The following is a 20,268-nucleotide window of genomic DNA, read 5'->3' as shown; positions in this document are numbered from 1 at the left end:
CAGCTGCTGAGGTGTACAGCTTGCTTGCCCTGGGGCTTTTCTTTCAAGGTCTAACAAAATTGTCCTCAGGCTTAAAAACAAAACAAAAAAGTTAAAAGTATGATTGGTGACTAAGGGGAAATGTTTAGTAAACAATCATGCAAGGGTAGCAGGATCTAAATAAACATTCTGCGCATCCATTAGTTGCCTTTCTTAGTGCTATGCTAGATATCTGACAGAAACATAGTATTTAAAGATTTATTTGTTTCTATGTATGAGCACTTTACCCACACGTCTATCTGGGCAATGTGTGCATGCGGTACCTACAGAGGCCAGAAGAGGGCGTCTGCTCCTCTGGAATTGGAGTTACAGATCCTGTGGGTGGGGAGAACCGAACTGGGGTCCTCCGGGAGAACAGCCAGTGCTCTTAACCACTGAGCCATCTCTCCCGGCCCTTGTTTGGTTATTTTTTGAAACCACCGGCTCCTTCCTGGCTAGCTTGTCCAGCACATGTGTTCTTTACAGCTTCCTTGGTGAACACATGGCTGTTTCCCCCACAATAGAGCCAGTGTCTCCTCGGGGTGGTCAGGGTAGCCGGGGACAGTGGCCTAGGTACAGCGTCTCAGCCCCTGGCCTGAGCCAACTCCCGGCAGCTGAGATCAGATGCTGTCATTTCAGCCTGGTTCTGCTATAGGATCCTGGCAATGAAGCCCACCAAAGGCGCCATTCCAACATATGAACGTCTTGAACAGAGGGTCCACGCTGTGCATGGCTGGACCTCCATGCCCTGGTGGTTGGTGTCTTTGCCAGGACTGGGAGGGGAAGTGATTTTGTGGTTATATATAACCAGCAGAGTGTATGGGGCCCTCCCTGGCTTGCTGTCTCAGTTTAAATCTGGATGCCAGCCAGTGTTGTAGGCACTTCCGTTTCTCACCCGGGGAGAGTTAGGTGCTGACGGGCCTCAATATGAGCACTGTGGAATCCCTTAATGTCCCCATGAACATATGATTCTATGTGAGGGTGACCTTAGTGAGCATGGCTAAGCCACGTATGGGGAGTTCTGTGCGTTTATCTGATGTCCTCCCTCTGTCGTCCAAAGGAGACACTGAATCCCAGTGGCTACAGGACACAGGCCTGTCAGGGCTTGTTGGTGGCCTGGGCTTGGACGCTGATCACCAGGGACTCCTGTCTACGCTGACGCAGACCCAGGTGGCTGCTGTGTGCCGCCGGCTAGACATCTACGCCCGCTCTGCCCGAAGGCGACAGAAGGCGCCCGTCAGAGATGTCAGGGATATCTTTGGGGTCTTCGCTTCAAGGGTGAGTAAGGGCTGCTAGGTGCTGTCTTTCTGGGGTTTCTGTGATGTCCCTTCAACTCTCGTGTGCTTCTCTGCATACCGCTGGGTCATGTCCCCAAGCTGTGTGGCGGTGTCTGCGTGCTGCACGGGCCAGCGCGTGTGTGCCTGTTGCCACCATGTCCTTGGATGGATCTGAAAGCTGAGAGGTTCTGGTGCAGTCGCTACCAATTAAAAAACAACACTTTTCGTTGTCACTTGCTTGTTCTGCTGGTACTGAAGCCTGACAAGCTGTGGGCGTCTTCTTCCTGGGGTCCTTAGGAAGTACACAGCCCTGTGGTTGAAATGATAGGCACCGAAGCCAGACGGGCCCCTGAGTTTCCCCTCATCTACCCCACTGCTGTGAGATCTAGGACAGGTAACCTAGACTCTTTGATTTTCAGTTGCTCTGCCTGTGAACAGTTCCTATCTCCCAGGGTCTGTGTAATGCCCTCCCACAGGACTAATTGGGCGCTGTCTGTAATTTGTGTAGGAAGTGGCTTCAGAAAATGGGGACTCTGTAATGAAATGGACCCAGATCAATTTGGAGGATTCTGTGTCTCCTGTAGGTAAGTGGCTTTTGTTCTTCATGGTCCTGGGAATCCAGGCTGCTTAAGCCTCTCTGTGAAGCAAGAGAATGCTTGTCTCTGCACCTTCTGCTGGTTCCTCTCCCTCCCTGAACAGGGGTAGTAGGAAGAAACTCCAAGAGGACAAGTTGTGCCCTTAAATGAACCATTTCCATCAGGCTTATGGGCCTCAGTCCAGAAAAGCTGTAGCAAGGCGGTCACTTTTGTGGGCCTCAGATCTTCCTGGCCCATTGCCCAGGAAGTTCTTACCGCTTCCTGGGCTATGGGCCTCAACTAGAACATCACTTCCTGGACAGTAGGCCTGAGTCCTTAGTCCAAGAACTTGCTTCCAAGTCAAACCTGTCTCTGCTTTTGTCTTAAAGGGTCCACAGATTCTAGGGGACCACAGGAGACAGCCGGGATGGAGGAGGTCTTCAACATGGACTCTGCCTACTCTGAACAAGCTGCAGCGCGTCTACAGAGGGCCCGGCCATCCCCAGGAGGCACCTGTGCCTGGGGCAAAGGCTCCCTGCCGGTGAGAACGCCGCCCTGAGGTCCTTGGGCACTACCCCATCCTACGGCTTCTCACACCTGCCAGACTTCCAGGCACCCAGCAGGGAAGTTGTTGAATCACGTGATTCCTCCTGCAGCTGTTAGCTGGGTGGCTGCTGGGTGTCAGGGACCAGGAACGGGGCACTTGGAAGCTCTCTCGGTGTTTCCATAGAGGCTGTTCTTCACCTTGCTAAAAAGTCATCTCCCATCAACCATCACTCAGTAGTTACTTTGCTTGTTTTTAGCGACAGGGTCTCAGTATGTAGCTCTGGCTGCCCTGGAACTCACTATGTTGACCAGGCTGGACTTGAACTCACAGAGATCCTTCTGCCTCTGCCTCCCAAATGCTGGGATTAAAGGTGTGTGCACCACCAACACCTGTCTGTTTTAGTTATTTTTAAAAATTAATCTTGGTGCCTGTTGGGTAAGAGAGACCCAACTTTTTTGCTTTTAGTGTTTTATTTCCCCAAATACTGAGTTATCTCAGTAAATTAGCATCAATCATTTATATTTAAGACTGAAATTTAGGACCAGCAAAATGGCTTAGTGAATAGAGGCTTTTGCGGCCAAGCCCGAAAGCTTGAGTTCAGGCTCTGGGTCCCACATGGTAGAAGGACAGACAGACTGCTTCAGGTTGTCCTCTGGCACATGTATGTACACAAACACATGCAACACAGACATACACACATTTTATGCATGTGTGTATACATATTTAAAGACAGGGTCTTATCTGGGCAGGCGTATCTCTGAGTCAGGTCTACAGAGGGATTTCCAGGATGTCCAGAGCCATACAGAGAAACTCTGTGTCAAAATAGCTAACTACCTAAATACAGGGTCTTAATACATAGCCATGGCTGGCCTGGACTCTCTGTGTAGACAAGGCTGGCCTCAAACTCAGAGTTCTGAGTGGCTCGGCCTCCTGAGTGTTGGGAGTAAAAGGCAAGTCGGCATTTGAATCTATGAAGTAGGATCCCATGGCTTATGTGCTATGTTAGCCATAATTATAATATACCGCCGTGAAATAGAATCTGCCACAATAAATAAGGGGAAAAGTCATTGCCAGGTGATGGTGCACACCTTGAATCCCAGCACACAGGAGGTAGAGGCATGCAGATTCTGTGAGTTAAAAGCCAGCTTGGTCGACATAAGCAAGACCCTATCTCAATACGTACATACATACTACATACATAATGATTAAGGAAGATGCCTGACTCAACTTCTGGCTCCACATTCAGGGGCACAGCTGTATGCAACCACACACATGCACATACCCATGCATACACGCATGCATACCGCACATGCATGCATGCAAAAAGAAACAAATGCAACATCTTCCATCTCCTTTGGGTGCTCTGATGATGGGACACTGAAGGGTCCCAATGCTGAAAGCTGCCTGCAGAGCCCCAACGTGACCTCTAGGTGGAGCAGCTGAGCAACCTTCGTTTTTTTTTCAGTCACTACCACCATTCACAGTCTGGAAGAAGAGGAGCTAGGACTGTCTAGGCCAAGGGTTGGGACACAAGCAGAAGCATAGGTGAGATGAACAAAAGACAAGAATATCAGCATGATAAGAGGCCCCTGGGTGGTCCCTCTCTTCCAGGGCCTCTTGCTGGAATGTAGCTGGCAACTTCACTACAGTGGCCTCGCTGGCAGCTTTGAGCCTGATAGTGTTGCCTGTAGGCGCCCGTTACATTCACGAAGGCCTTCTAGGTGGATGCTGTCACAGTTCCAGGCAGCGAACTGAGTTCAGACGTCACCGTCTGGCAAGAGGCAGAGCTCAGACTTGAGTCCAGTGTGGTCTCCAACTGGGGTCACTCCCTGCTTCTCCCACCCAAATGCCTGGGGATCGGTGCGCATCATCTTACACCCCTCCTGACGGGCTGTCTCTAATCCCTTCGATAGAGGTTCAGAATTCCCAAAGGCCGACTGGGTGTGACCAGGATAGGAGACTTGTCTTCGAGGGACATGAAGAAGATCCCTCCCTTGGCCCTGATAGAGCTGACGGCTCTCTATGACGTCCTGGGCCTGGACCTGAAGAGGAGCAAAGCTGGGAAGTGGAAAGGCCCAGGTCAGAAAGGCCCATGTGTGGTATGCATGTCCCTGAACGTGGAGACCGGAAGCTGAGTTAGGTGTCTTTCTTAATCGTTATGTATGTATGCATGTGCCAGAGGCCGGCTGTCCCTCCAAGCTTGCCACCTTCCTTCTGTACCCCTCTATACCCACCCTTTGCCCTGTGAATTGGAGCTGCCTGCCCCACCACTAAGAAGCACTCAGCTTCTGTGTTTCTTTCCTTTTTTTTTTTTTTTTTTTTTCAAGTAAAAACAATTCCTAGGCAGTGGCTTGGTGAACCTGTGATTCCAGCTTTTGGGAGCCTGAGGCAGGAGGATCATGAGTTTGTGCCTAGCTTGGGCTATAATGCAAAATTCTGTTTGAAGACTCCAACTAACCAACCAAAAAACTCAATTCATGTTCATTTTACTCCATTCCTACTTGAGTAAATATGGTAAAACACAAAATGGAAACTAAGAAGTAATCACATTCAGTGTTTTCTCTCTCTCTCTCTCTCTCTCTCACTCATGCACACACACACACACACACACACCATGTGTATGTGCATACTTTTTCTTCTTTTTTTTATTTTTTTATTTTTTTTATCAGTTACATTTTATTAACTCTGTATCCCAGCCATGTCCCGATCCCTCATTCCCTCCCAGTCCCTCCCTCCCTCCCTCATCTCCACCGTGCCCCTTTCCAAGTCCACTGATGGGGGGGACCTCCTCCCCATTCATCTGATCCTGTTTTATCAGGTATCTTCAGGACTGGCTGCAAAGCCCTCCTCTGTGGCCTAACAGGACTGCTCCTCCCTTCGGGGGTGGGGAGACCAAAGAGCCAGTCATTGAGTTCCTGTTAGAAATAGTCCTTGTTCCCCTCACTTTGGGAAACCAATTGGTTACTGAGCTACCACAGGCTACATCTGAGTGGAGGTTCTAGGTTATATCCATACATGGTCCTTGGTTGAATGTCAGTCTCAGAAAAGACCCTGTGCCCAGATATATTTGGTCCTTGTGGAGCTCCTATCCTTTCCCCATCAGACTAACTCCCCTTCTTTCTTATGATTTCCTGTACTCTGCCAAAGGTTTGGTCATGAGTCTTTGCTTTGAAAACACTGCTAGTTAGAGTCTTTCAGATGCGCTCAGTAGACTCCTGTCATACATTCAATGCACATCCCATCTGTCTTTCTAAACAAGGATTGATCATCTTACCCCATGTCCGCTCAATTGATTATCTTTTTTAGGTGTATAGATTTCATTATGTTTATCATATCTTACAGGTCTATATAAGTGAGTATATCCCATGTTTGTCTTTCTCCTTCTGGGATATTTCACTCAGAATGATCTTTTCTAGATCCCACCATTTGCCTGCAAATTTCATGATTTCCTTCTTTTTGATTGCTGAGTAGTATTCCATTGTATAAAAATACCACAATTTCTGTACCCATTCCACCGTTGATGGACATCTGGGTTGTTTCCAGGTTCTGGCTATTACAAATAGAGCTGCTATAAACATGGTTGAGCAAGTGTCCTTTTTGTGTACTTGAACAAACTTTGGGTATATACCTAGCAGTGGTATAGCTGGGTCTGGAGGAAGCACTATTCCTATTTGTCTTAGAAAGCGCCAGATAGCTTTCCAGAGTGGTTGTACCAGTTTACATTCCCACCAGCAGTGGAGGAGGGTTCCCCTTTCTCCACAACCTCTCCAGCATGTGTTATCGCTTGAGTTTTTCATCTTGGCCATTCTGATGGGTGTAAGGTGAAATCTCAGGGTCGTTTTGATTTGCATTTCCCTGATGGCTAATGAGGATGAGCATTTCTTTAAGTGTTTTTCTGCCATTCGATATTCCTCTGTTGAGAATTCTCTGTTTAGCTCTGTTCCCCATTTTTTAATTGGATTACTTGGATTGCTGCTTTTCAGCTTCTTTAGTTCTTTGTATATACTGGATATTAGTCCTCTGTCAGATAAAGGGTTAGTGAAGATTCTTTCCCAATCTGTAGGCAGTCGTTTTGTTTTGAAGACGGTATCCTTTGCTTTACAGAAACTTTTCAGTTTCATCAGGTCCCATTTATTGATTGTTGCTCTTAGAGCCTGTGCTGTTGGTGTTCTGTTCAGGAAGTTGTCTCCTGTGCCAATGAGTTCTAGGCTGTTCCCCACTTTTTTTTCCAATTGATTTAGGGTATCTGGTATACTTTTTCTTCTTAATATGACACAATCACGAACATTTTCCGTTTTCCCAGTCCTATGGCCTGCACCTTTTCTACAGTAATTTTCTCATCCATACATCACGGATGGGCATCTAGCCTGGCTCCACATGGTGGCTGTTGTGAGTGAGCAGCAGTAACATGGGCGTGGCAGTGCCCTAGCTCAGCTTCCTGTGGGTGCCTTACTGTGGCCTTATAGGTTTTTTCCCTTAGGTTTGTTTTTATTTTATGTGTGTGAATGCTTTGTCTTCAGGTGTGTCTGTGTGCCACGTATGTGCAGCGCCCTGCCGAGGTCAGAAGGGGGCATCAAATCCTTTGGCACCGGAGTTGTTAGCAACCACGTGGGTGCCGGGAACCTTGGATCCTCTGCAAGAGCAACAGTGTTCTTTAACCCCTGAGCAACCTCTGGAGCTCCAGTTGTGTAGGGTTTCATGACTCACCATTGGTTTCCCACAGCGGCTTCGCCGGCGGGCGTCCCTAGCAGCCGTGTGTTGTAGGAAGGTTCACTTCTCCCCGTTAGCCTTGCCGGAACTTGTTGCCATTCATGAGTTTGGATGACAGCTGTTCTGAATGGGTGGTGCGGAAGCTCAACGCAGCTTTGATTTGCGCTTCTTTGATTACTGAGGATGTCGAACTCCGCCCCCTCAATATTTATTAGTTATGTGTATTTTTTTCCAAATGGCCTATTCAATGTGTTGCCATTATTGGTTGCACAGTTTGAATTTTTAGCATTCAATATTTGGAGTTCTTTAGTATATACAAATATTAATCCCCAATATTAATATTGGCCGCAATTTTCTCTTGCTTTGTAGACTGGCAATTATTCCTTCCTCTGTGTAGGTTTTTCTTTTTTTAATTTCATTCAGTCACATCTGTCAATGTTTTTGCTTTTGAGATATGTTCCAAAAAGTCCTTGCCTGTGTCCTCGCCAAGCTTCCTAGGCACTGTTGAAGAGGGTTCTTTCCTTCACGTTTGTCAAAAAGTTAGGTGGCCATAGCTGTCTGGCTTTATTCCTGGGTCCCGGGCTCTAGTCCACAGTCTGGGTGTCTGTCTTTTGTCGCTATGGCTCTCTAGTGTAGTTAGCCAGGTTTTGTGAGGGTTCAAGTCTTGCTTTTTCTCATTCTGTGGAGAAAGTCGTTGGAGGATGGACAATTGATAAGATAGCTGTTTTCCACAATACTGATTGTGCCATTCCACGAACGTGGGAGGCCTTTATGTCCTCTAATGTCTTCCTCAATTCCTGTCTTCAGTGGTTTAAGGCAAATCACAGTTTTTAAGCCATTACACTGTTTTCCTCCCTGTGACCATACTGAAATATATTTAACCATTTTTCTACCAGAGGATAGGTATTATGCCCATATTTTCCCTGGTGTAAAACACAGCCATAGTTATCATATCTAACAGTTTGAATGCATCAAAGTTTAAATTTTCTTTTTCTTTGAGACAGAATCTCACAAAATGTAGCCAGGGCTGGATTTTAGCTTTCTATCCTCCTGCCTCAGCCTAAAAAGTGATAGGGTTACAAGCATGAGCCATTGTGCCCAGTTCTAATTCAGTTCAGATATATATATTATCTTTCAGTAGTGTCTGTGCTCATCTCACCATCTCACTGTCAGCCTTATGCATCGCTGGTGTTGTTGTGGCTTCTTCAGAGACAAGCAGTTGGTGGCTTAGAAAGATGGGGGGAAGGTCTAGCAGAGAGGAGAAGGCCAGTGGAAGAAAGAATGGAAGAGAAGACACTGAAGGGGTTTGTGTGCGAACAACCTTAAGTGCTGGGTCTTGGCCCATGTCTACAGAGCCAGGCAGCTCTGCCCTGGTCTGTTGATGCACAGAAGGACAGCAGGGCATTTTCCTTTTTTTTTTTACCCAGGAGAGAGGGCTGTGCTGTGACATGCCTGATGTCACCATCACTGAGGCCAAATGCTTCAGTTCCCTGTCTCCCCAGAGCTTGCTTCTCCAGAAGAATAAGTCTGGTTCTAGAACTGAGTTGCACCCTCTCCTCCTCTGACCCCCTGCAGATTCTGGCCTTTTTGGTGTGCCCCTTCACAGCCTGCTGGAAGCTGACCACAGAGTCCTCCCCAGCACCCAGGTCCCGCTGCTCCTTCAAGCTGTAAGTTATTTGCTTGCTTAGCCCTTGGAGGGCTGCCTACCACAGGGGGGGAAGAGTCTGGGCTTTAGAGGAAGGGACCTGGGTTCAAATTCTGCCTCTGGTATCTGTTAGCTCAGAGACCTTGGGGCAGCTTTGAGCTTCTAGATCCTTCCTTCCGACGTCTGTGAACTGGGGTTCTAACAACAGTCTCTTTTAGCTGAGAATTAAAGGAGAAAATGTCTCCAGAGGCTCGCAGAGTGGTCCAGGAAGCTCGGGAGGGCTGAGCTCAGGGGCAGAGCCCTTGCCCAACATGTGAGAGCCCTGAAACCAGGGCCACAAAAACAGCAACAAGAGCTCTTGTTACCCGAAGGAACCCTTCTAGCGCCCTCCCCTCCCCAGTTCTCACCCTGCTCTGACTCACTTGCCATTGGCAGGCTTGAACGATGAATTCTTCCTTTGATAGTTGCTGTCCTGTTTGGAAAAACGAGGGCTGGACACGGAAGGCATCCTGAGAGTCCCTGGATCCCAGGCCAGGGTCAAGGTAAAGGCTGGTTCCTTTACCTCTAAGGGCTGCCTCACCTCCCCAAGCCCTGTGCTCTGTTTGGCTGCGAGAGACTCCGGGTCCTGGCTGGTGTGTGGCCTGCCTTTGGTATGGCTGTGGGATCCCAGGAGACAGAAAGGTGGCCCAATAGAGCCATGGCCCTGGGGTCACACGGTCAACACCTGTCGACTCAGGATGGCATTCGATCCTCAAGGAAATGGTGTCCGGGGTGGTGCTGCAATTGTCTCTGCCTTGCAAGAGCCCACTGTAGTCCAGACAGTGAGCAGCTTACAGCTTCACAACTTCTGGTGAGGCGCTTCGGGCAACTTCTTGGTCACCCTCCTTTCTCTAGGGGCTGGAGCAAAAGCTGGAGCGAGACTTCTATGCCGGCCTCGTGAGCTGGGACAAGGTTCATCCCAACGACGCATCTGATTTGCTCAAGAGGTTCCTCCGGAAGCTGCCGGCGCCTCTGCTAACAGCCGAATACCTCCCGGCTTTTGCAGCCGTGCCCAGTGCGTGTGTGGCGGTCCCGCGCATGTGCAGGCGAGGGCGGGAGGGCGGGAGCCCCTGGCCCTGGTGGGAAAGGTGGAGAAGGGCAGCGGCTGGCAGACAGGATACCTGTTCAGAAATGTGTCTTCTGGGGTCTTGAGCTGGTGGGGCTGGAAGTACGCATGTGCGGGCGCACAAGCCTTGAGCATGTGTGCTCGCTTTTTACTAACAAAGTGTGGTGGGCGTCTCGACCAGCACCACGTGGGCTTCTGTCCGAGCATGCTAGCCAGGAGGTAGTGGCAAGCCTTGTGGGAACGGTCCTGCTAGGCTTCTCCCCCTCCCCCCCTCCCCAAGAGGCTAGAGCAATAAGGGAGCATCTCTGAGCGTCTTTCTCCCTCTCCCCCTCCTCTGCAGACATTCCTGACCTGAAACAGCGCCTGCAGGCTCTACACCTGCTGGTCCTCCTCCTGCCGGAACCCAACCGCAACACCTTGAAGGTAAAAGTGGCTCTTAGACCCTCGCCTCAGCCTTTGCCTCAGTGCGGGCTCTGAAGGTGCTCATCCTTCCGTTTATGCCTTCATCACACAGTCACGCCAGGTGTGGGCGTGGTGACCACCTGACCACCTACCCACTCCTTGACTGAGAGCCTTCCCCAAAAAAGCAGGAGAGCTCTTAAAGCACACTTGATCCGCTAGGTGCTGTGCTGGCATCTTGGGGGGGGGTGTGGGGGGGGGAGGCAAGGGCTTTGTGTGCTGAGAAGCCTGGTGAGCAGGGAAGAGCGGTTCTGACCGCTATTCTCTGAGGACCTTGTGCATCTCAGAGTTGGGCTGGAGGTCAGCGCATTCCCAACTCGGCTGCTCGCTGTCCTTTTCAGCTGTGGAGGTGTGGTGTGGTGCTGGTGTTCTATTGAGAGTCAGTTTGGGAAATGGTCCCCTGGGGTCCTTCACTGCGTAGTCTGGGACTGGGTGCTGAGGGCTGGGGCTGGAGTTGGGAGTAGCCTTGGCTTGGCTCTCTGCTCCCCACCTCCTGGCTGTCCTTGGATTTGACTAATGGGCCTGTAAGGGGCCTGGGATCTTCATCTTGGAATTTCTACTCCCTGTTAGTCACTGTGAATGATGAAGTATTTTGTTCGATTTTTTTGGATGCCACAGGAGCTAGCACAGGGAAATCATAGGATAGAGGACGTAAGTCTCTGTAGGTGCTTAGTGTATGCCCTTCCTTCCTTCCTTCCTTCCTTCCTTCCTTCCTTCCTTCCTTCCTTCCTTCCTTTTTTCCTTCCCTCCTTCCTTCCCTCCTTCCCTCCTTCCCTCCTTCCCTCTTTCCTCCTTTCTTCCACTTTCCCTCCTTCCCTCCTTTCCATCACTCAGACTTTTCTTCTTCCTACCTATTGTCTTTTCCTTCACTTTTCATCCTTTCTTCTTTCCTTCCTTCCCCATTCCCTTCTTCTTCCTATTCTTTCTTCTTTCTATCTATGTATTATCTTTTCATCTATGTATCTTTCCATTCCTCTCTCTTCTTCTTCTTTACTAAGTGGCCATTATGACATTCTCAAGTCAGATTCTTTCTCTGTAAAATGAGTCCACCAGTAAAACTTCCTGTGTAGCATCTCTGCCAACTTATCATCAGAGAGCTGGCAAACCCATGCCAGAGGCTAGCTGCTGGGCCAGGGGCACAAGGTGTCAATAGATGGTAGCTTAGATCCACCCCTTTCTGCCCAGACTCCAGTAAAGAAGGGCTGTTGTGGGTGGGAAGTCCAAGGCTGTGCCGGAAGGTAAGGCAGGTTCTGTGTCCCTTCCTAGGCACTCCTGGAATTCCTCAGGAAGGTGGCAGCCCAGGAGCAGCACAACAAGATGACCTTGTGGAATGTTTCCACGGTGATGGCGCCCAATCTCTTCCTGCCCCGAGGGCGGCCTCCCAAGCTCCCCAAGGGCGAGAAGCAGCTGGCGGAGGGAGCAGCTGAGGTGGTGTGCATGATGGTGCGGTACCAGGACCTGCTTTGGACGGTGAGTGATGGCGGTGGCGGCAAGCTCAGGGCCATCCATCTCAGTTCCCAGCACCCTGTGCTGGCCTGGAGCAGCTGTCTACTCCCTGCTGTCTATCATGGGTGCCATGTTTCTTGTCACTAGTTAAGGCTCTTCCTATGACTCCGAGGGACTGTGCAGAGGCTGTTATTTTTCTTCCCTGCATTCAAGTCTAAGAAGTCTACATTTGAAAAACAAGCAAAGAAGCGGGGGCACATAGCACAGAGGGGGACCTGGGCCTAGTCTGCTGAAGCTGGAGGTGGGACAGGAGCCCCGAGTATCCATCACTCTATCACTCAGTATTCCCACCACCCAACTGGCACCATCCACACGGGCTACTCAGCCCATTTCCTCACACCATTAGTCTCCTATTCATTTGCCCACTTGCCCAAACATCTTTCACCCACATATCCAACTACCTATTTATCCACTTGTCAGTCACATCCCTACCCATTTGTCCAAACAATCTCCACTTACCCATTACTCACCCATGGACCCACTAATCTAGCTCTCTACCTCTCTTCTACCCATCCTCCATTTTACCCATCGCCCACCTGATCAGTCGTCCATCCGTCATATACCCACTCATCTACCTATTCACCTACTACCCATCCATCCATTATGCATTTACTCACTTAGTCATCCATCTACTCAGCCATGAGCCCACCCACCCACCTACCTAAAATCTATTCATCTACCCACATATATACCCACCTACCCATTCGTCATTCTTTTACCTGCATACTCATCCATCTGTCATGCACCCTTCACTCGCTCGTCCATCCATCTACCCATCTACCCACTTGTATAACCCACACACCTACCCACCTTCCATCTTACCCCTCACCTCATCTACGGATTAGATTTATCCCTCTAGATCCCAGCAAACGCATTCTGTCTGAGTATCCTCAGATCCTCCATCCTGAGCCAGCTGCTGTTTTAAATGCATCTGGGGGGGGGGGCTAGAGAGATGGCTCAGTGCCTAAGAGCACATACTGCTCTCCCAGAGGACCTGGGTTCGATGCTCCAGCGCCCACATGGCAGCTCACAGCACTCTAGGACTCCAGTTCTAGAGGTTCTGATGCCCTCTTCTGCCCTCCATGGGCACCAGGCACACACTTGGCGCACACATGCCTGCAAGCAAACCGTTCAAATGCATCCTGGGCTTCCTGCTCTGGGTTTCTGCTCAAGCCCTTCGCCCTGCGAAGCTGTTCTTTCCCTTTCTCCATAGGCAGAGCTTGGTGCCCTCTGCTCAGCCTTTAAAACTCACTTCAGGGTCAGTTCTTCTGCTGAAAGTTCCCTACCTGCCCCTAGACTCCCATAATTCCCTTTTCTCTGCGCTCAACCCTCTGAAGTTATATTGCTACTAAGACAGTGAATTACAATGTTTTAAAGATTTATTTTTCTTTTATCTGTGCGAATGTATGTGGGTGCACCACATATGCTCCTGGTTCCTGCAAAGGTCAAAAGAGGACTTCAGATCTCTCAGAAATGGAGTTAATGTGATTGTGGATGCTGGGGACAGACCCAGGTTGTCTGAAAGGGCAGCCAGAGATCATAACTGCTGAGCCACCTCTCTGCCTGCTACACTTTTTCCTGTTATAGAAAGTTTTTTTTAAGAGATTTTGAAAAAATACTACTTTCTGTTTTTCTAAGTTTCAGACAGCACAGATGTATACAGCGAGATGAGACAAATCTCCATCGCCTTCCTCAGGTGTCACTGTGATTAGGTTTCTACACCTCATGGTCTGTCACACCTTGGAAAGCCTGTCTCTGGATCCCGAAATCTTTGCTAGATTCTTGCTGTACAGTGGCGCTGACCTGCAGTTCCCCAGGAACTCCCCAGGTCCACTGCTTGGGGTTCCCAGAGCCGGAGGCCAGTACAGATGTGTTTGGGAAGCATTCCTGCCTGGTGTGCCAATGAACAGCTTCTCTCAAGCACAGCTCTGTTCAGAGGCGCAGGGACCGCTGCATTCCGAGTCTAATACTCCGGGTTCCTCTTTGGGGCTAAATGTCTAGCCCTCCAAACCAATGCTCTGGCAGCCACGTAAAGGAGTCAGTTTCCAAGCCCTGTGTGGAAGGAGCCACGGTGGCCGAAATGGGGCCTTGCACCAGGCTGAGATAGGATTCTTTCTGGACAGGTCGCCTCTTTCTTGGTAGCCCAAGTGCGAAAGCTGAATGACAGTAATGGCCGTCGTTCCCAGCTCTGTGATGGGGGCCTCAAGACTTGGCTGCGGAGGACGCACGTAGACAGAGACAAGGCTGGGGACGGGCTTGAGGCGGTGAGTGGTCCCCACACCAGGCGAAAGGAGAAAAGGACCGAAGGTGGAGAAAAGGGATCTGGCTGCGGGGGAGGGTATCCCGATTTCTCTCATCCTCGCCACCAAACTGCCAGGCATAAGCGTCTGCGGTCGCCAGGGGGCGCCCGAGCAGCACCGCAGAGATAGAGGAGGCGGTGCTGGAGTCAGGCTGAGGGATGGGAAGCTGGCCTGGTTGGGGGTTCTCCTGGAAGCCACTGACTTACCCCTAATTTTATAGAAGGTCCTTTGTGTGCCTGGGACGGGGTTCGGAGAGCAGATGGGGCCGCTTTGTGGGACAGGGCTGTGGAAGAAACGAGGAGCCTTTCCGGAACACAGAAGAGGGAGGAGACTTCAACACAACCCAATACAACACGAAGTCGAGTGTGTGTGTGTGTGTGTGTGTGTGTGTGTGTGTGTGTGTGCGCGCGCACAGGTGTGCGTATACACATCTGTATATAGCTTAAATGTGCTCCTGTGTGTTCACGAATTTGCACACCTGGATATGTGTGTGGGTTTGTGTCAGCCTGTGGTGTGCCCTTGAATACCCGTCTAAGTATACACGTGTGCATGAATTCCAGGGATGAAAGAGCCTTTCGTTCTTCATCTCCACCATCTCTATCTCCAGACTCCCAAAGTGGCAAAGGTCCAGGTGACCTGGCCCAGCATGGATCTTCTGCAGGTGCCCCTGAATCCTAGCACCAGAGTGACCCACATCCTGAAGCTTTTCACAGAGCACCTCAATCCTGGGTCACAGCCTGAAGAGGGCAGTGAGGACCCAAACTGCGTTCTCTCAGAGTAAGCACCATCTCCCTGAGGCAGGAGCCTCTGCTTCTCCCCTGCTGGGGGGGAGGGGGGGCTCAGTCCTTTCCAGCTGAAAAAGCCATGAGGAGGGCTCATGAGGTACACAGGTCCTCATCTGCCCCTGTTCTTCCGTTTCTGTGGTGGTCACAGTGGGTTCTCCATCCCTTTTAGAGCTTCTTGGCTCCAAATGATAATGAAAAGGGCTGCCATTCGTACTGATTTAATATATACTTAATGGCTACAATATGTCAGACAGCATGTGGAATGCTAAAATGGTAACAAAAGGACTTGACAGAGGGGCTGGGGAGACAGCTCAGTGGTTAAGAGCACTGACTGCTGTGGCAGGGGCCTGAGTTCAGTTCTCAGCTGCCCAAGTCAGGTAGGTCACAACCACCTCCAACTCCAGCTCCAGGGTGTACAACTCTGGCCTCACAGACACCCACACACATCTGCCTGTGTGTCACTCCCCACTCATCATGATTAAAAATAAATAGTCAGCAGTGGTGCACACACCTTTAATCCCAGCACACGGGAGGGAGAGGCAGGCAGCTCTGTAGGAGTTTGAGGCCAGCCTGGTCTACCGAGCAAGTTCCAGGACAACCAGGGCTACACAGAGAAACCCCACCTCCAAATTAAAGAAAAAAGAAATAAAGAAAAGATAGATCTATCTGTATGTAATATATCTATATGTCTGTCTATCTATCTTATCTATCTATCTATCTATCTATCTATCTATCTATCTATCTATCTATCTATCATCTATCTACCAGCAGAAGTCCTGGCCTTCCTGGCTCATACCACAAGAAAGATACACACATAAGTCAAGTTAAAAACGGTATTGGCTTTTATAAGAAATACATGGAGCGGCATGAATGTGCAATGAAATGCCTGCTATAGTCTGAGGAGCAAGCAAGGCTTCTGGGCACAGAAAACTGCATGTGCAAAGGTCCTAAGGAAACAAGCAGAATGGCCAAATATAGAGTGGGTGTCATTCCCTTGGGAGCTTCCTTCTCGGGGCTGGCACAAAGACCTGCAGAGCGTCAGCCTTACAAAGTGTCTGACCCAATTCCTTCTGATACAGAGGAGATGGGGGTAGGGAGTGTCCAAAGCCACAAAGCAAATCAGGGGACGATTCTGGAGCTGAATTCATAATTATCATCGGATAGTTATATGCTTGTATCATTATAACCCACACATAATCATACAATGTCAATATTCCTCCTTGATGCAGAATCTGCCTCTCGTAGCAGGGTCCTCCTCTCATTTGTCACCCTGGTCTCATCCCTTTGAAGCCCACTGCTGGTGCCTAGCAGGAAAGGACCTCGGGGCAGAGTCCCTGGAGCTGATATTTTCTAAGGACTGTCTCCCTGCCTCTCCTTGCCCCTGGGTGCTGACTGCTTTCATTGGCTCCAGCTCTCTCAGAAGGTCCTTATGCCCTTCCTACTGGGACCACATATCCTCACGAAGGCCCCTTCCAGGCCTTCTCTAGCAGAGCCCATCAGTTTTGTTTTGTTTTTCCCCCCTCTGTCTTACAGCAACACAAAGCCGGCCAGCTTCCTTGTTTATGAAGTTGGAGGGAATATTGGTAAGTTCCCCTGTGGGAAGTGAGTCCACAGCAAGGGCACCTAGGAAAGGTCAGCATGTGTCTTTCCGTTTTGGGGCCTCTATCAACCCTGCCGTGAGGGTCAAGATGAGCATGGCGAACTCAGGAACTCTTCCTGCATGGGCAGCTCCACCCGGGGCTGACTCCTGGTTGGAGGGAAGCTGGCTGGTGTTTGGTACAAAAACTGTCAGTGCTTACACGGACGTCTCAAGGACACTCTAGGGAAAGGCAAGCTCAGCCCTAATGTCTTTAGGAATGCTGTAGGCCCTCTAGCATCCGGCTCAAAGGGTCCTCGCTTTGTGAGAACCAGGGACAAGCACTGATCCTTAACCCTGAATGGGCCATTCAAATCACCTCCGTGCATGACAAAGGGCTGTGTCTTGTGAACTCATGTTCCTAAAAATTTCCCCGTGTGGCTGAAGCTGCTAGTTCAAGGACCAGACTACCCTCAGAGAGCCTCTGGCCAGGAAGGGGAGACAAGACAAGGTCCAAGAGTTTTTGGTGGCTGAAAGACAGCTTTGTGTGGAAGGGGTGGGGGAGACTAGGGGAGGCCTCTCAGGAGCCTGCCAGATCCACCAGGGGGCTCTGCATGGAGGCTGCAGGTTTTCGGCATCTCTGTGGATGCCTGTGAAAGAGGGGTTAAATTTCCCAGCAGCACATCTTCTACCTCAGAGAAAGGGGTAACTGTAGCCACAGTAAGGCTCCTGTAGCCAGAGGGTGGTACCTTGCCTGGTGAGAGGCTCTGGGAAAGATAATAGCATCTTTCCCAGCCGCACTGTCAACCTCTGGGATCCCTTCTTCCCACAGGTGAACGTCGCCTGGACCCAGATGCCTACCTCTTAGATTTGTACCGTGCCAACCCCCACGGCGAGTGGGTCATTAGACAGAGCCCTACCTAAGCCTGAAATCCTTGAGAAACAGCCTGGAACATCAGCTGGGAGCAGAGAGGTTCACACGGAGGTCTTCCTCCGAAGTCCCTCTTCCGGGAAATACCTCTCCTATGCCAGGCCTGCTCCTCATCATCCTCACCACGCATACAGAGCCCCAGAGGAGCCTCCCAGGCACCTGCATCTCCACAGGGGATTGTCCACAATTTCCAGGCACAAGCGGAATAAAAACTGTGAAGTCTCTCTCAGGAACAGGTGGGAGTTCCCAGAAAATATTGCTTTGGAGGCAGCCCCGCAGCGTGGAGTGGGGAATCACTGTGACTGGGGCAACCCCTTGACTTCTCTGAGACTTTGAAGATGCCATGGACAGCTCTAGGAGAGCTGGACAGAGGACAAACTTCCCTTTGCACCCTTGTGTCCTAACTGCTATTTTACAGAGCCTCGTCATTTTTATAGCGTATGTAAGTTGCTTCAGCATTAAACCCACAACTAGCTCAATGCACTTTCTCTTCGCTTTCCTCAGCCTGCCTCACAGTGGGTGTTGTCTTTCTGGCAGATGACTGGAGCTGGGAGATGAAACGCTTTACTGTGCTTCCCCACAGGCTCTGGCTCAGGTTATGCCTTGAACTTGCCCCATTGAAGCAGGGCCAGGAGGAGCGCCCAGAGTACAGAGGGCCGATGGAGGAAGTACAGCAATTGCTGAAGGGCAAGAATGAATCCCTAGAACTTCCAACACCTATAACTTATGACCCCAGCTCTGCCCCAAGTCAGCCTTCTCATCTGGGAAAGTGAAGTCTCATTCATTCATTCATTCATTCATTCATCCATCCATTTATTTGCTTACTCAATAACGAATGTTGAGCATCTTATTTATACCAAGAGTTTTACAAACTCCATCTCCACAATACTCCAATGTTTCCATTTCAGCTCTTCTCAATAGACTCTCAGAGATTCTAAAGCAATAGTGCTCCCAGGATTCTGGAGAGTGAGCCTATGAGGAAGAAGGGGAGGCCCCCATTAGCGGGTGCATTATCAAACAAGTCGCCACAGCAGGCAAACAGTTTGATTCTGCTGAGGGGCCCTGAGAAACAATGTTGACGATGTCCGTTGGAGTCATTCCATCCCAGGGGTGAAGAACGAGGGCGGTGAGTGCCTGGGGAACACAGGATACAGGTTCTCCTGACTATGACTGGGCCTTGCTCCCTTACACCTCCAGGCTGCCTGGTAGAGTGGGCTCTGACTGCCCAAGAGCTCTTGACTAGAGATGCAGGAGCAGTTCAAAATGGTTACCGCACACTGGTTCCTTGAATGCTGGAGGGACAGAAATGGGTTGGCACTGATGGTGTCTGTATGGCATGCTGATGGTGGTAGTAATAACGGTTGTGATGATGGTGGTGATAGCAGGATGGCGGTGATGGTTGATAGCATACAGATGATGATGATAAGGGTGGTGATCACAATAGGATGGCGGTGGGGATGATGATAGTAATGATGGTGGTATCATGGCAATAATGGCGGTGCTTGTGATGATGGCGATGGTGGCAATGGCAGTGATGGTGGCAATCATGGTGGTGCCATAGCAGATTTAAATACCTTTTTTATGTGTTTGGGTTTTTGCCGGCATGTATGCCTGTGCATTGTTTACATGTTCACAGAGACCAGAAGAAGGCATCTGATCCCCTAAAATTAGAATTACAGATGGCTGCTGTGGGGGTGCTTAGAATCAACCCCAGGTCCTCTGAAAGAGCAGCTAGTGCTCTTCACCACTGAGCCATCCCTTTGGCCCCAGATTTAAATAACGTACTGGCTTTATTTGTGATTTTGGAAATGAGCAGGCCTCCAAACCAGAAGGGACTTCTGAACTCAGGAATTGAGTATGGTCAGACTTACAGACAGAAAACGGAAATGGCCTAAAGACAGCGTAACTGCTCTCAGGTTGGCCTCTGCCCTCCTAAGTCAGCTGATCATGGGTACCCGAGGGACCCTCAGCTGCTGTTGGTGGTCTGGGACTCCTCTGTGATGTACGACACACTCCTAAGTTAGTCCCTCGAGGAGCAGTGCTGCAAATTGTCGTTAAAAAAAAAAACAAAAAAACAAACAGACTTGCAACGCAGCAGAAAACACTTCTTCAGGCCTGAATTCTATAACGGTGGTGGTGGCGGATGACACAATACGATGTCAATGATGACAGTGGTAGTGATGGCAGTTGGTGATGGTGATAATGCAATTGGTGACAATGTGATAATGGTAGTGATTGGTGATGACAGCAAGATGGTGGTGGTGGCAACTGATGACGATGGTGGTGAGGGTGGTTGGTAAGGGGAGGGGGTGATCAGGGTTGATGATGGTGGTGGTGTTTGATGAGGATAACGGTGATGGTGGTGGTGGTAACTGATGATGATGATGACGATGATAATCTCACTAATGTGGAAACTGAAAACCTACAGGAATGTCAGCGCTTAAAGCACCGTCCAGATCTGATCTGATCTCTTGGCCTCCAGGCTTCCTGGGTCCGTGACTCCGCCTCTCCACAGTGCCTGCCTTTGCACAGACACATGTGCCTCCTTCCAGGCCTCCAGAAAACCCACACCCACCCCTGCTCCCTGCTTCTGAGCTTTTGCCCTTGCAGTTATCACCACCCAGAATCCTTTCCCACGGCCAGCCCTTTCCACCTCCGGGTCAAATGTCCCTTCCTCCAGAGGCCGTCCACGTGAAGGTGCTTCCTTGTGCTGTCTGTCTGTCGTCTCATAATGAGTATTCCCACCTTCAATTTCCTTCTTAGCATTTGCCGTTGCCTGAAATAGTCTCGTTGAATGAGTTTTTCACCCTGTCTCCCTGACTGGGGAGCAGCTC

The 20,268-nt window shown here is 50.0% G+C and overlaps 1 protein-coding gene across 1 annotated transcript in view; it reads left to right on the top strand.

Moving 5' to 3' along the window:
• Nucleotides 1-17,913, top strand: part of Arhgap40 (Rho GTPase activating protein 40) — a 34,012-nt gene extending 16,099 nt beyond the window's left edge. Inside the window, exons 3-15 of the mRNA XM_021663745.2 lie at nt 1,079-1,296; nt 1,804-1,879; nt 2,260-2,411; nt 4,331-4,496; nt 8,703-8,794; nt 9,237-9,314; nt 9,667-9,826; nt 10,218-10,300; nt 11,603-11,806; nt 13,966-14,106; nt 14,750-14,919; nt 16,461-16,510; nt 17,336-17,913. Coding sequence (XP_021519420.1) covers nt 1,079-1,296; nt 1,804-1,879; nt 2,260-2,411; nt 4,331-4,496; nt 8,703-8,794; nt 9,237-9,314; nt 9,667-9,826; nt 10,218-10,300; nt 11,603-11,806; nt 13,966-14,106; nt 14,750-14,919; nt 16,461-16,510; nt 17,336-17,427 — 1,682 coding nt within the window. The 3' untranslated portion in view covers nt 17,428-17,913. The remainder of the gene's footprint in view (nt 1-1,078; nt 1,297-1,803; nt 1,880-2,259; nt 2,412-4,330; nt 4,497-8,702; nt 8,795-9,236; nt 9,315-9,666; nt 9,827-10,217; nt 10,301-11,602; nt 11,807-13,965; nt 14,107-14,749; nt 14,920-16,460; nt 16,511-17,335) is intronic.
• The last annotated feature ends 2,355 nt before the right edge of the window (nt 17,914-20,268 follow it).

The sequence above is a fragment of the Meriones unguiculatus genome, chromosome 4 (genome assembly GCF_030254825.1).
Source record: "Meriones unguiculatus strain TT.TT164.6M chromosome 4, Bangor_MerUng_6.1, whole genome shotgun sequence".
NCBI classification, from domain to species: Eukaryota; Metazoa; Chordata; class Mammalia; order Rodentia; family Muridae; genus Meriones; species Meriones unguiculatus.
This window is presented reverse-complemented; position numbering and strand designations above follow the sequence as displayed.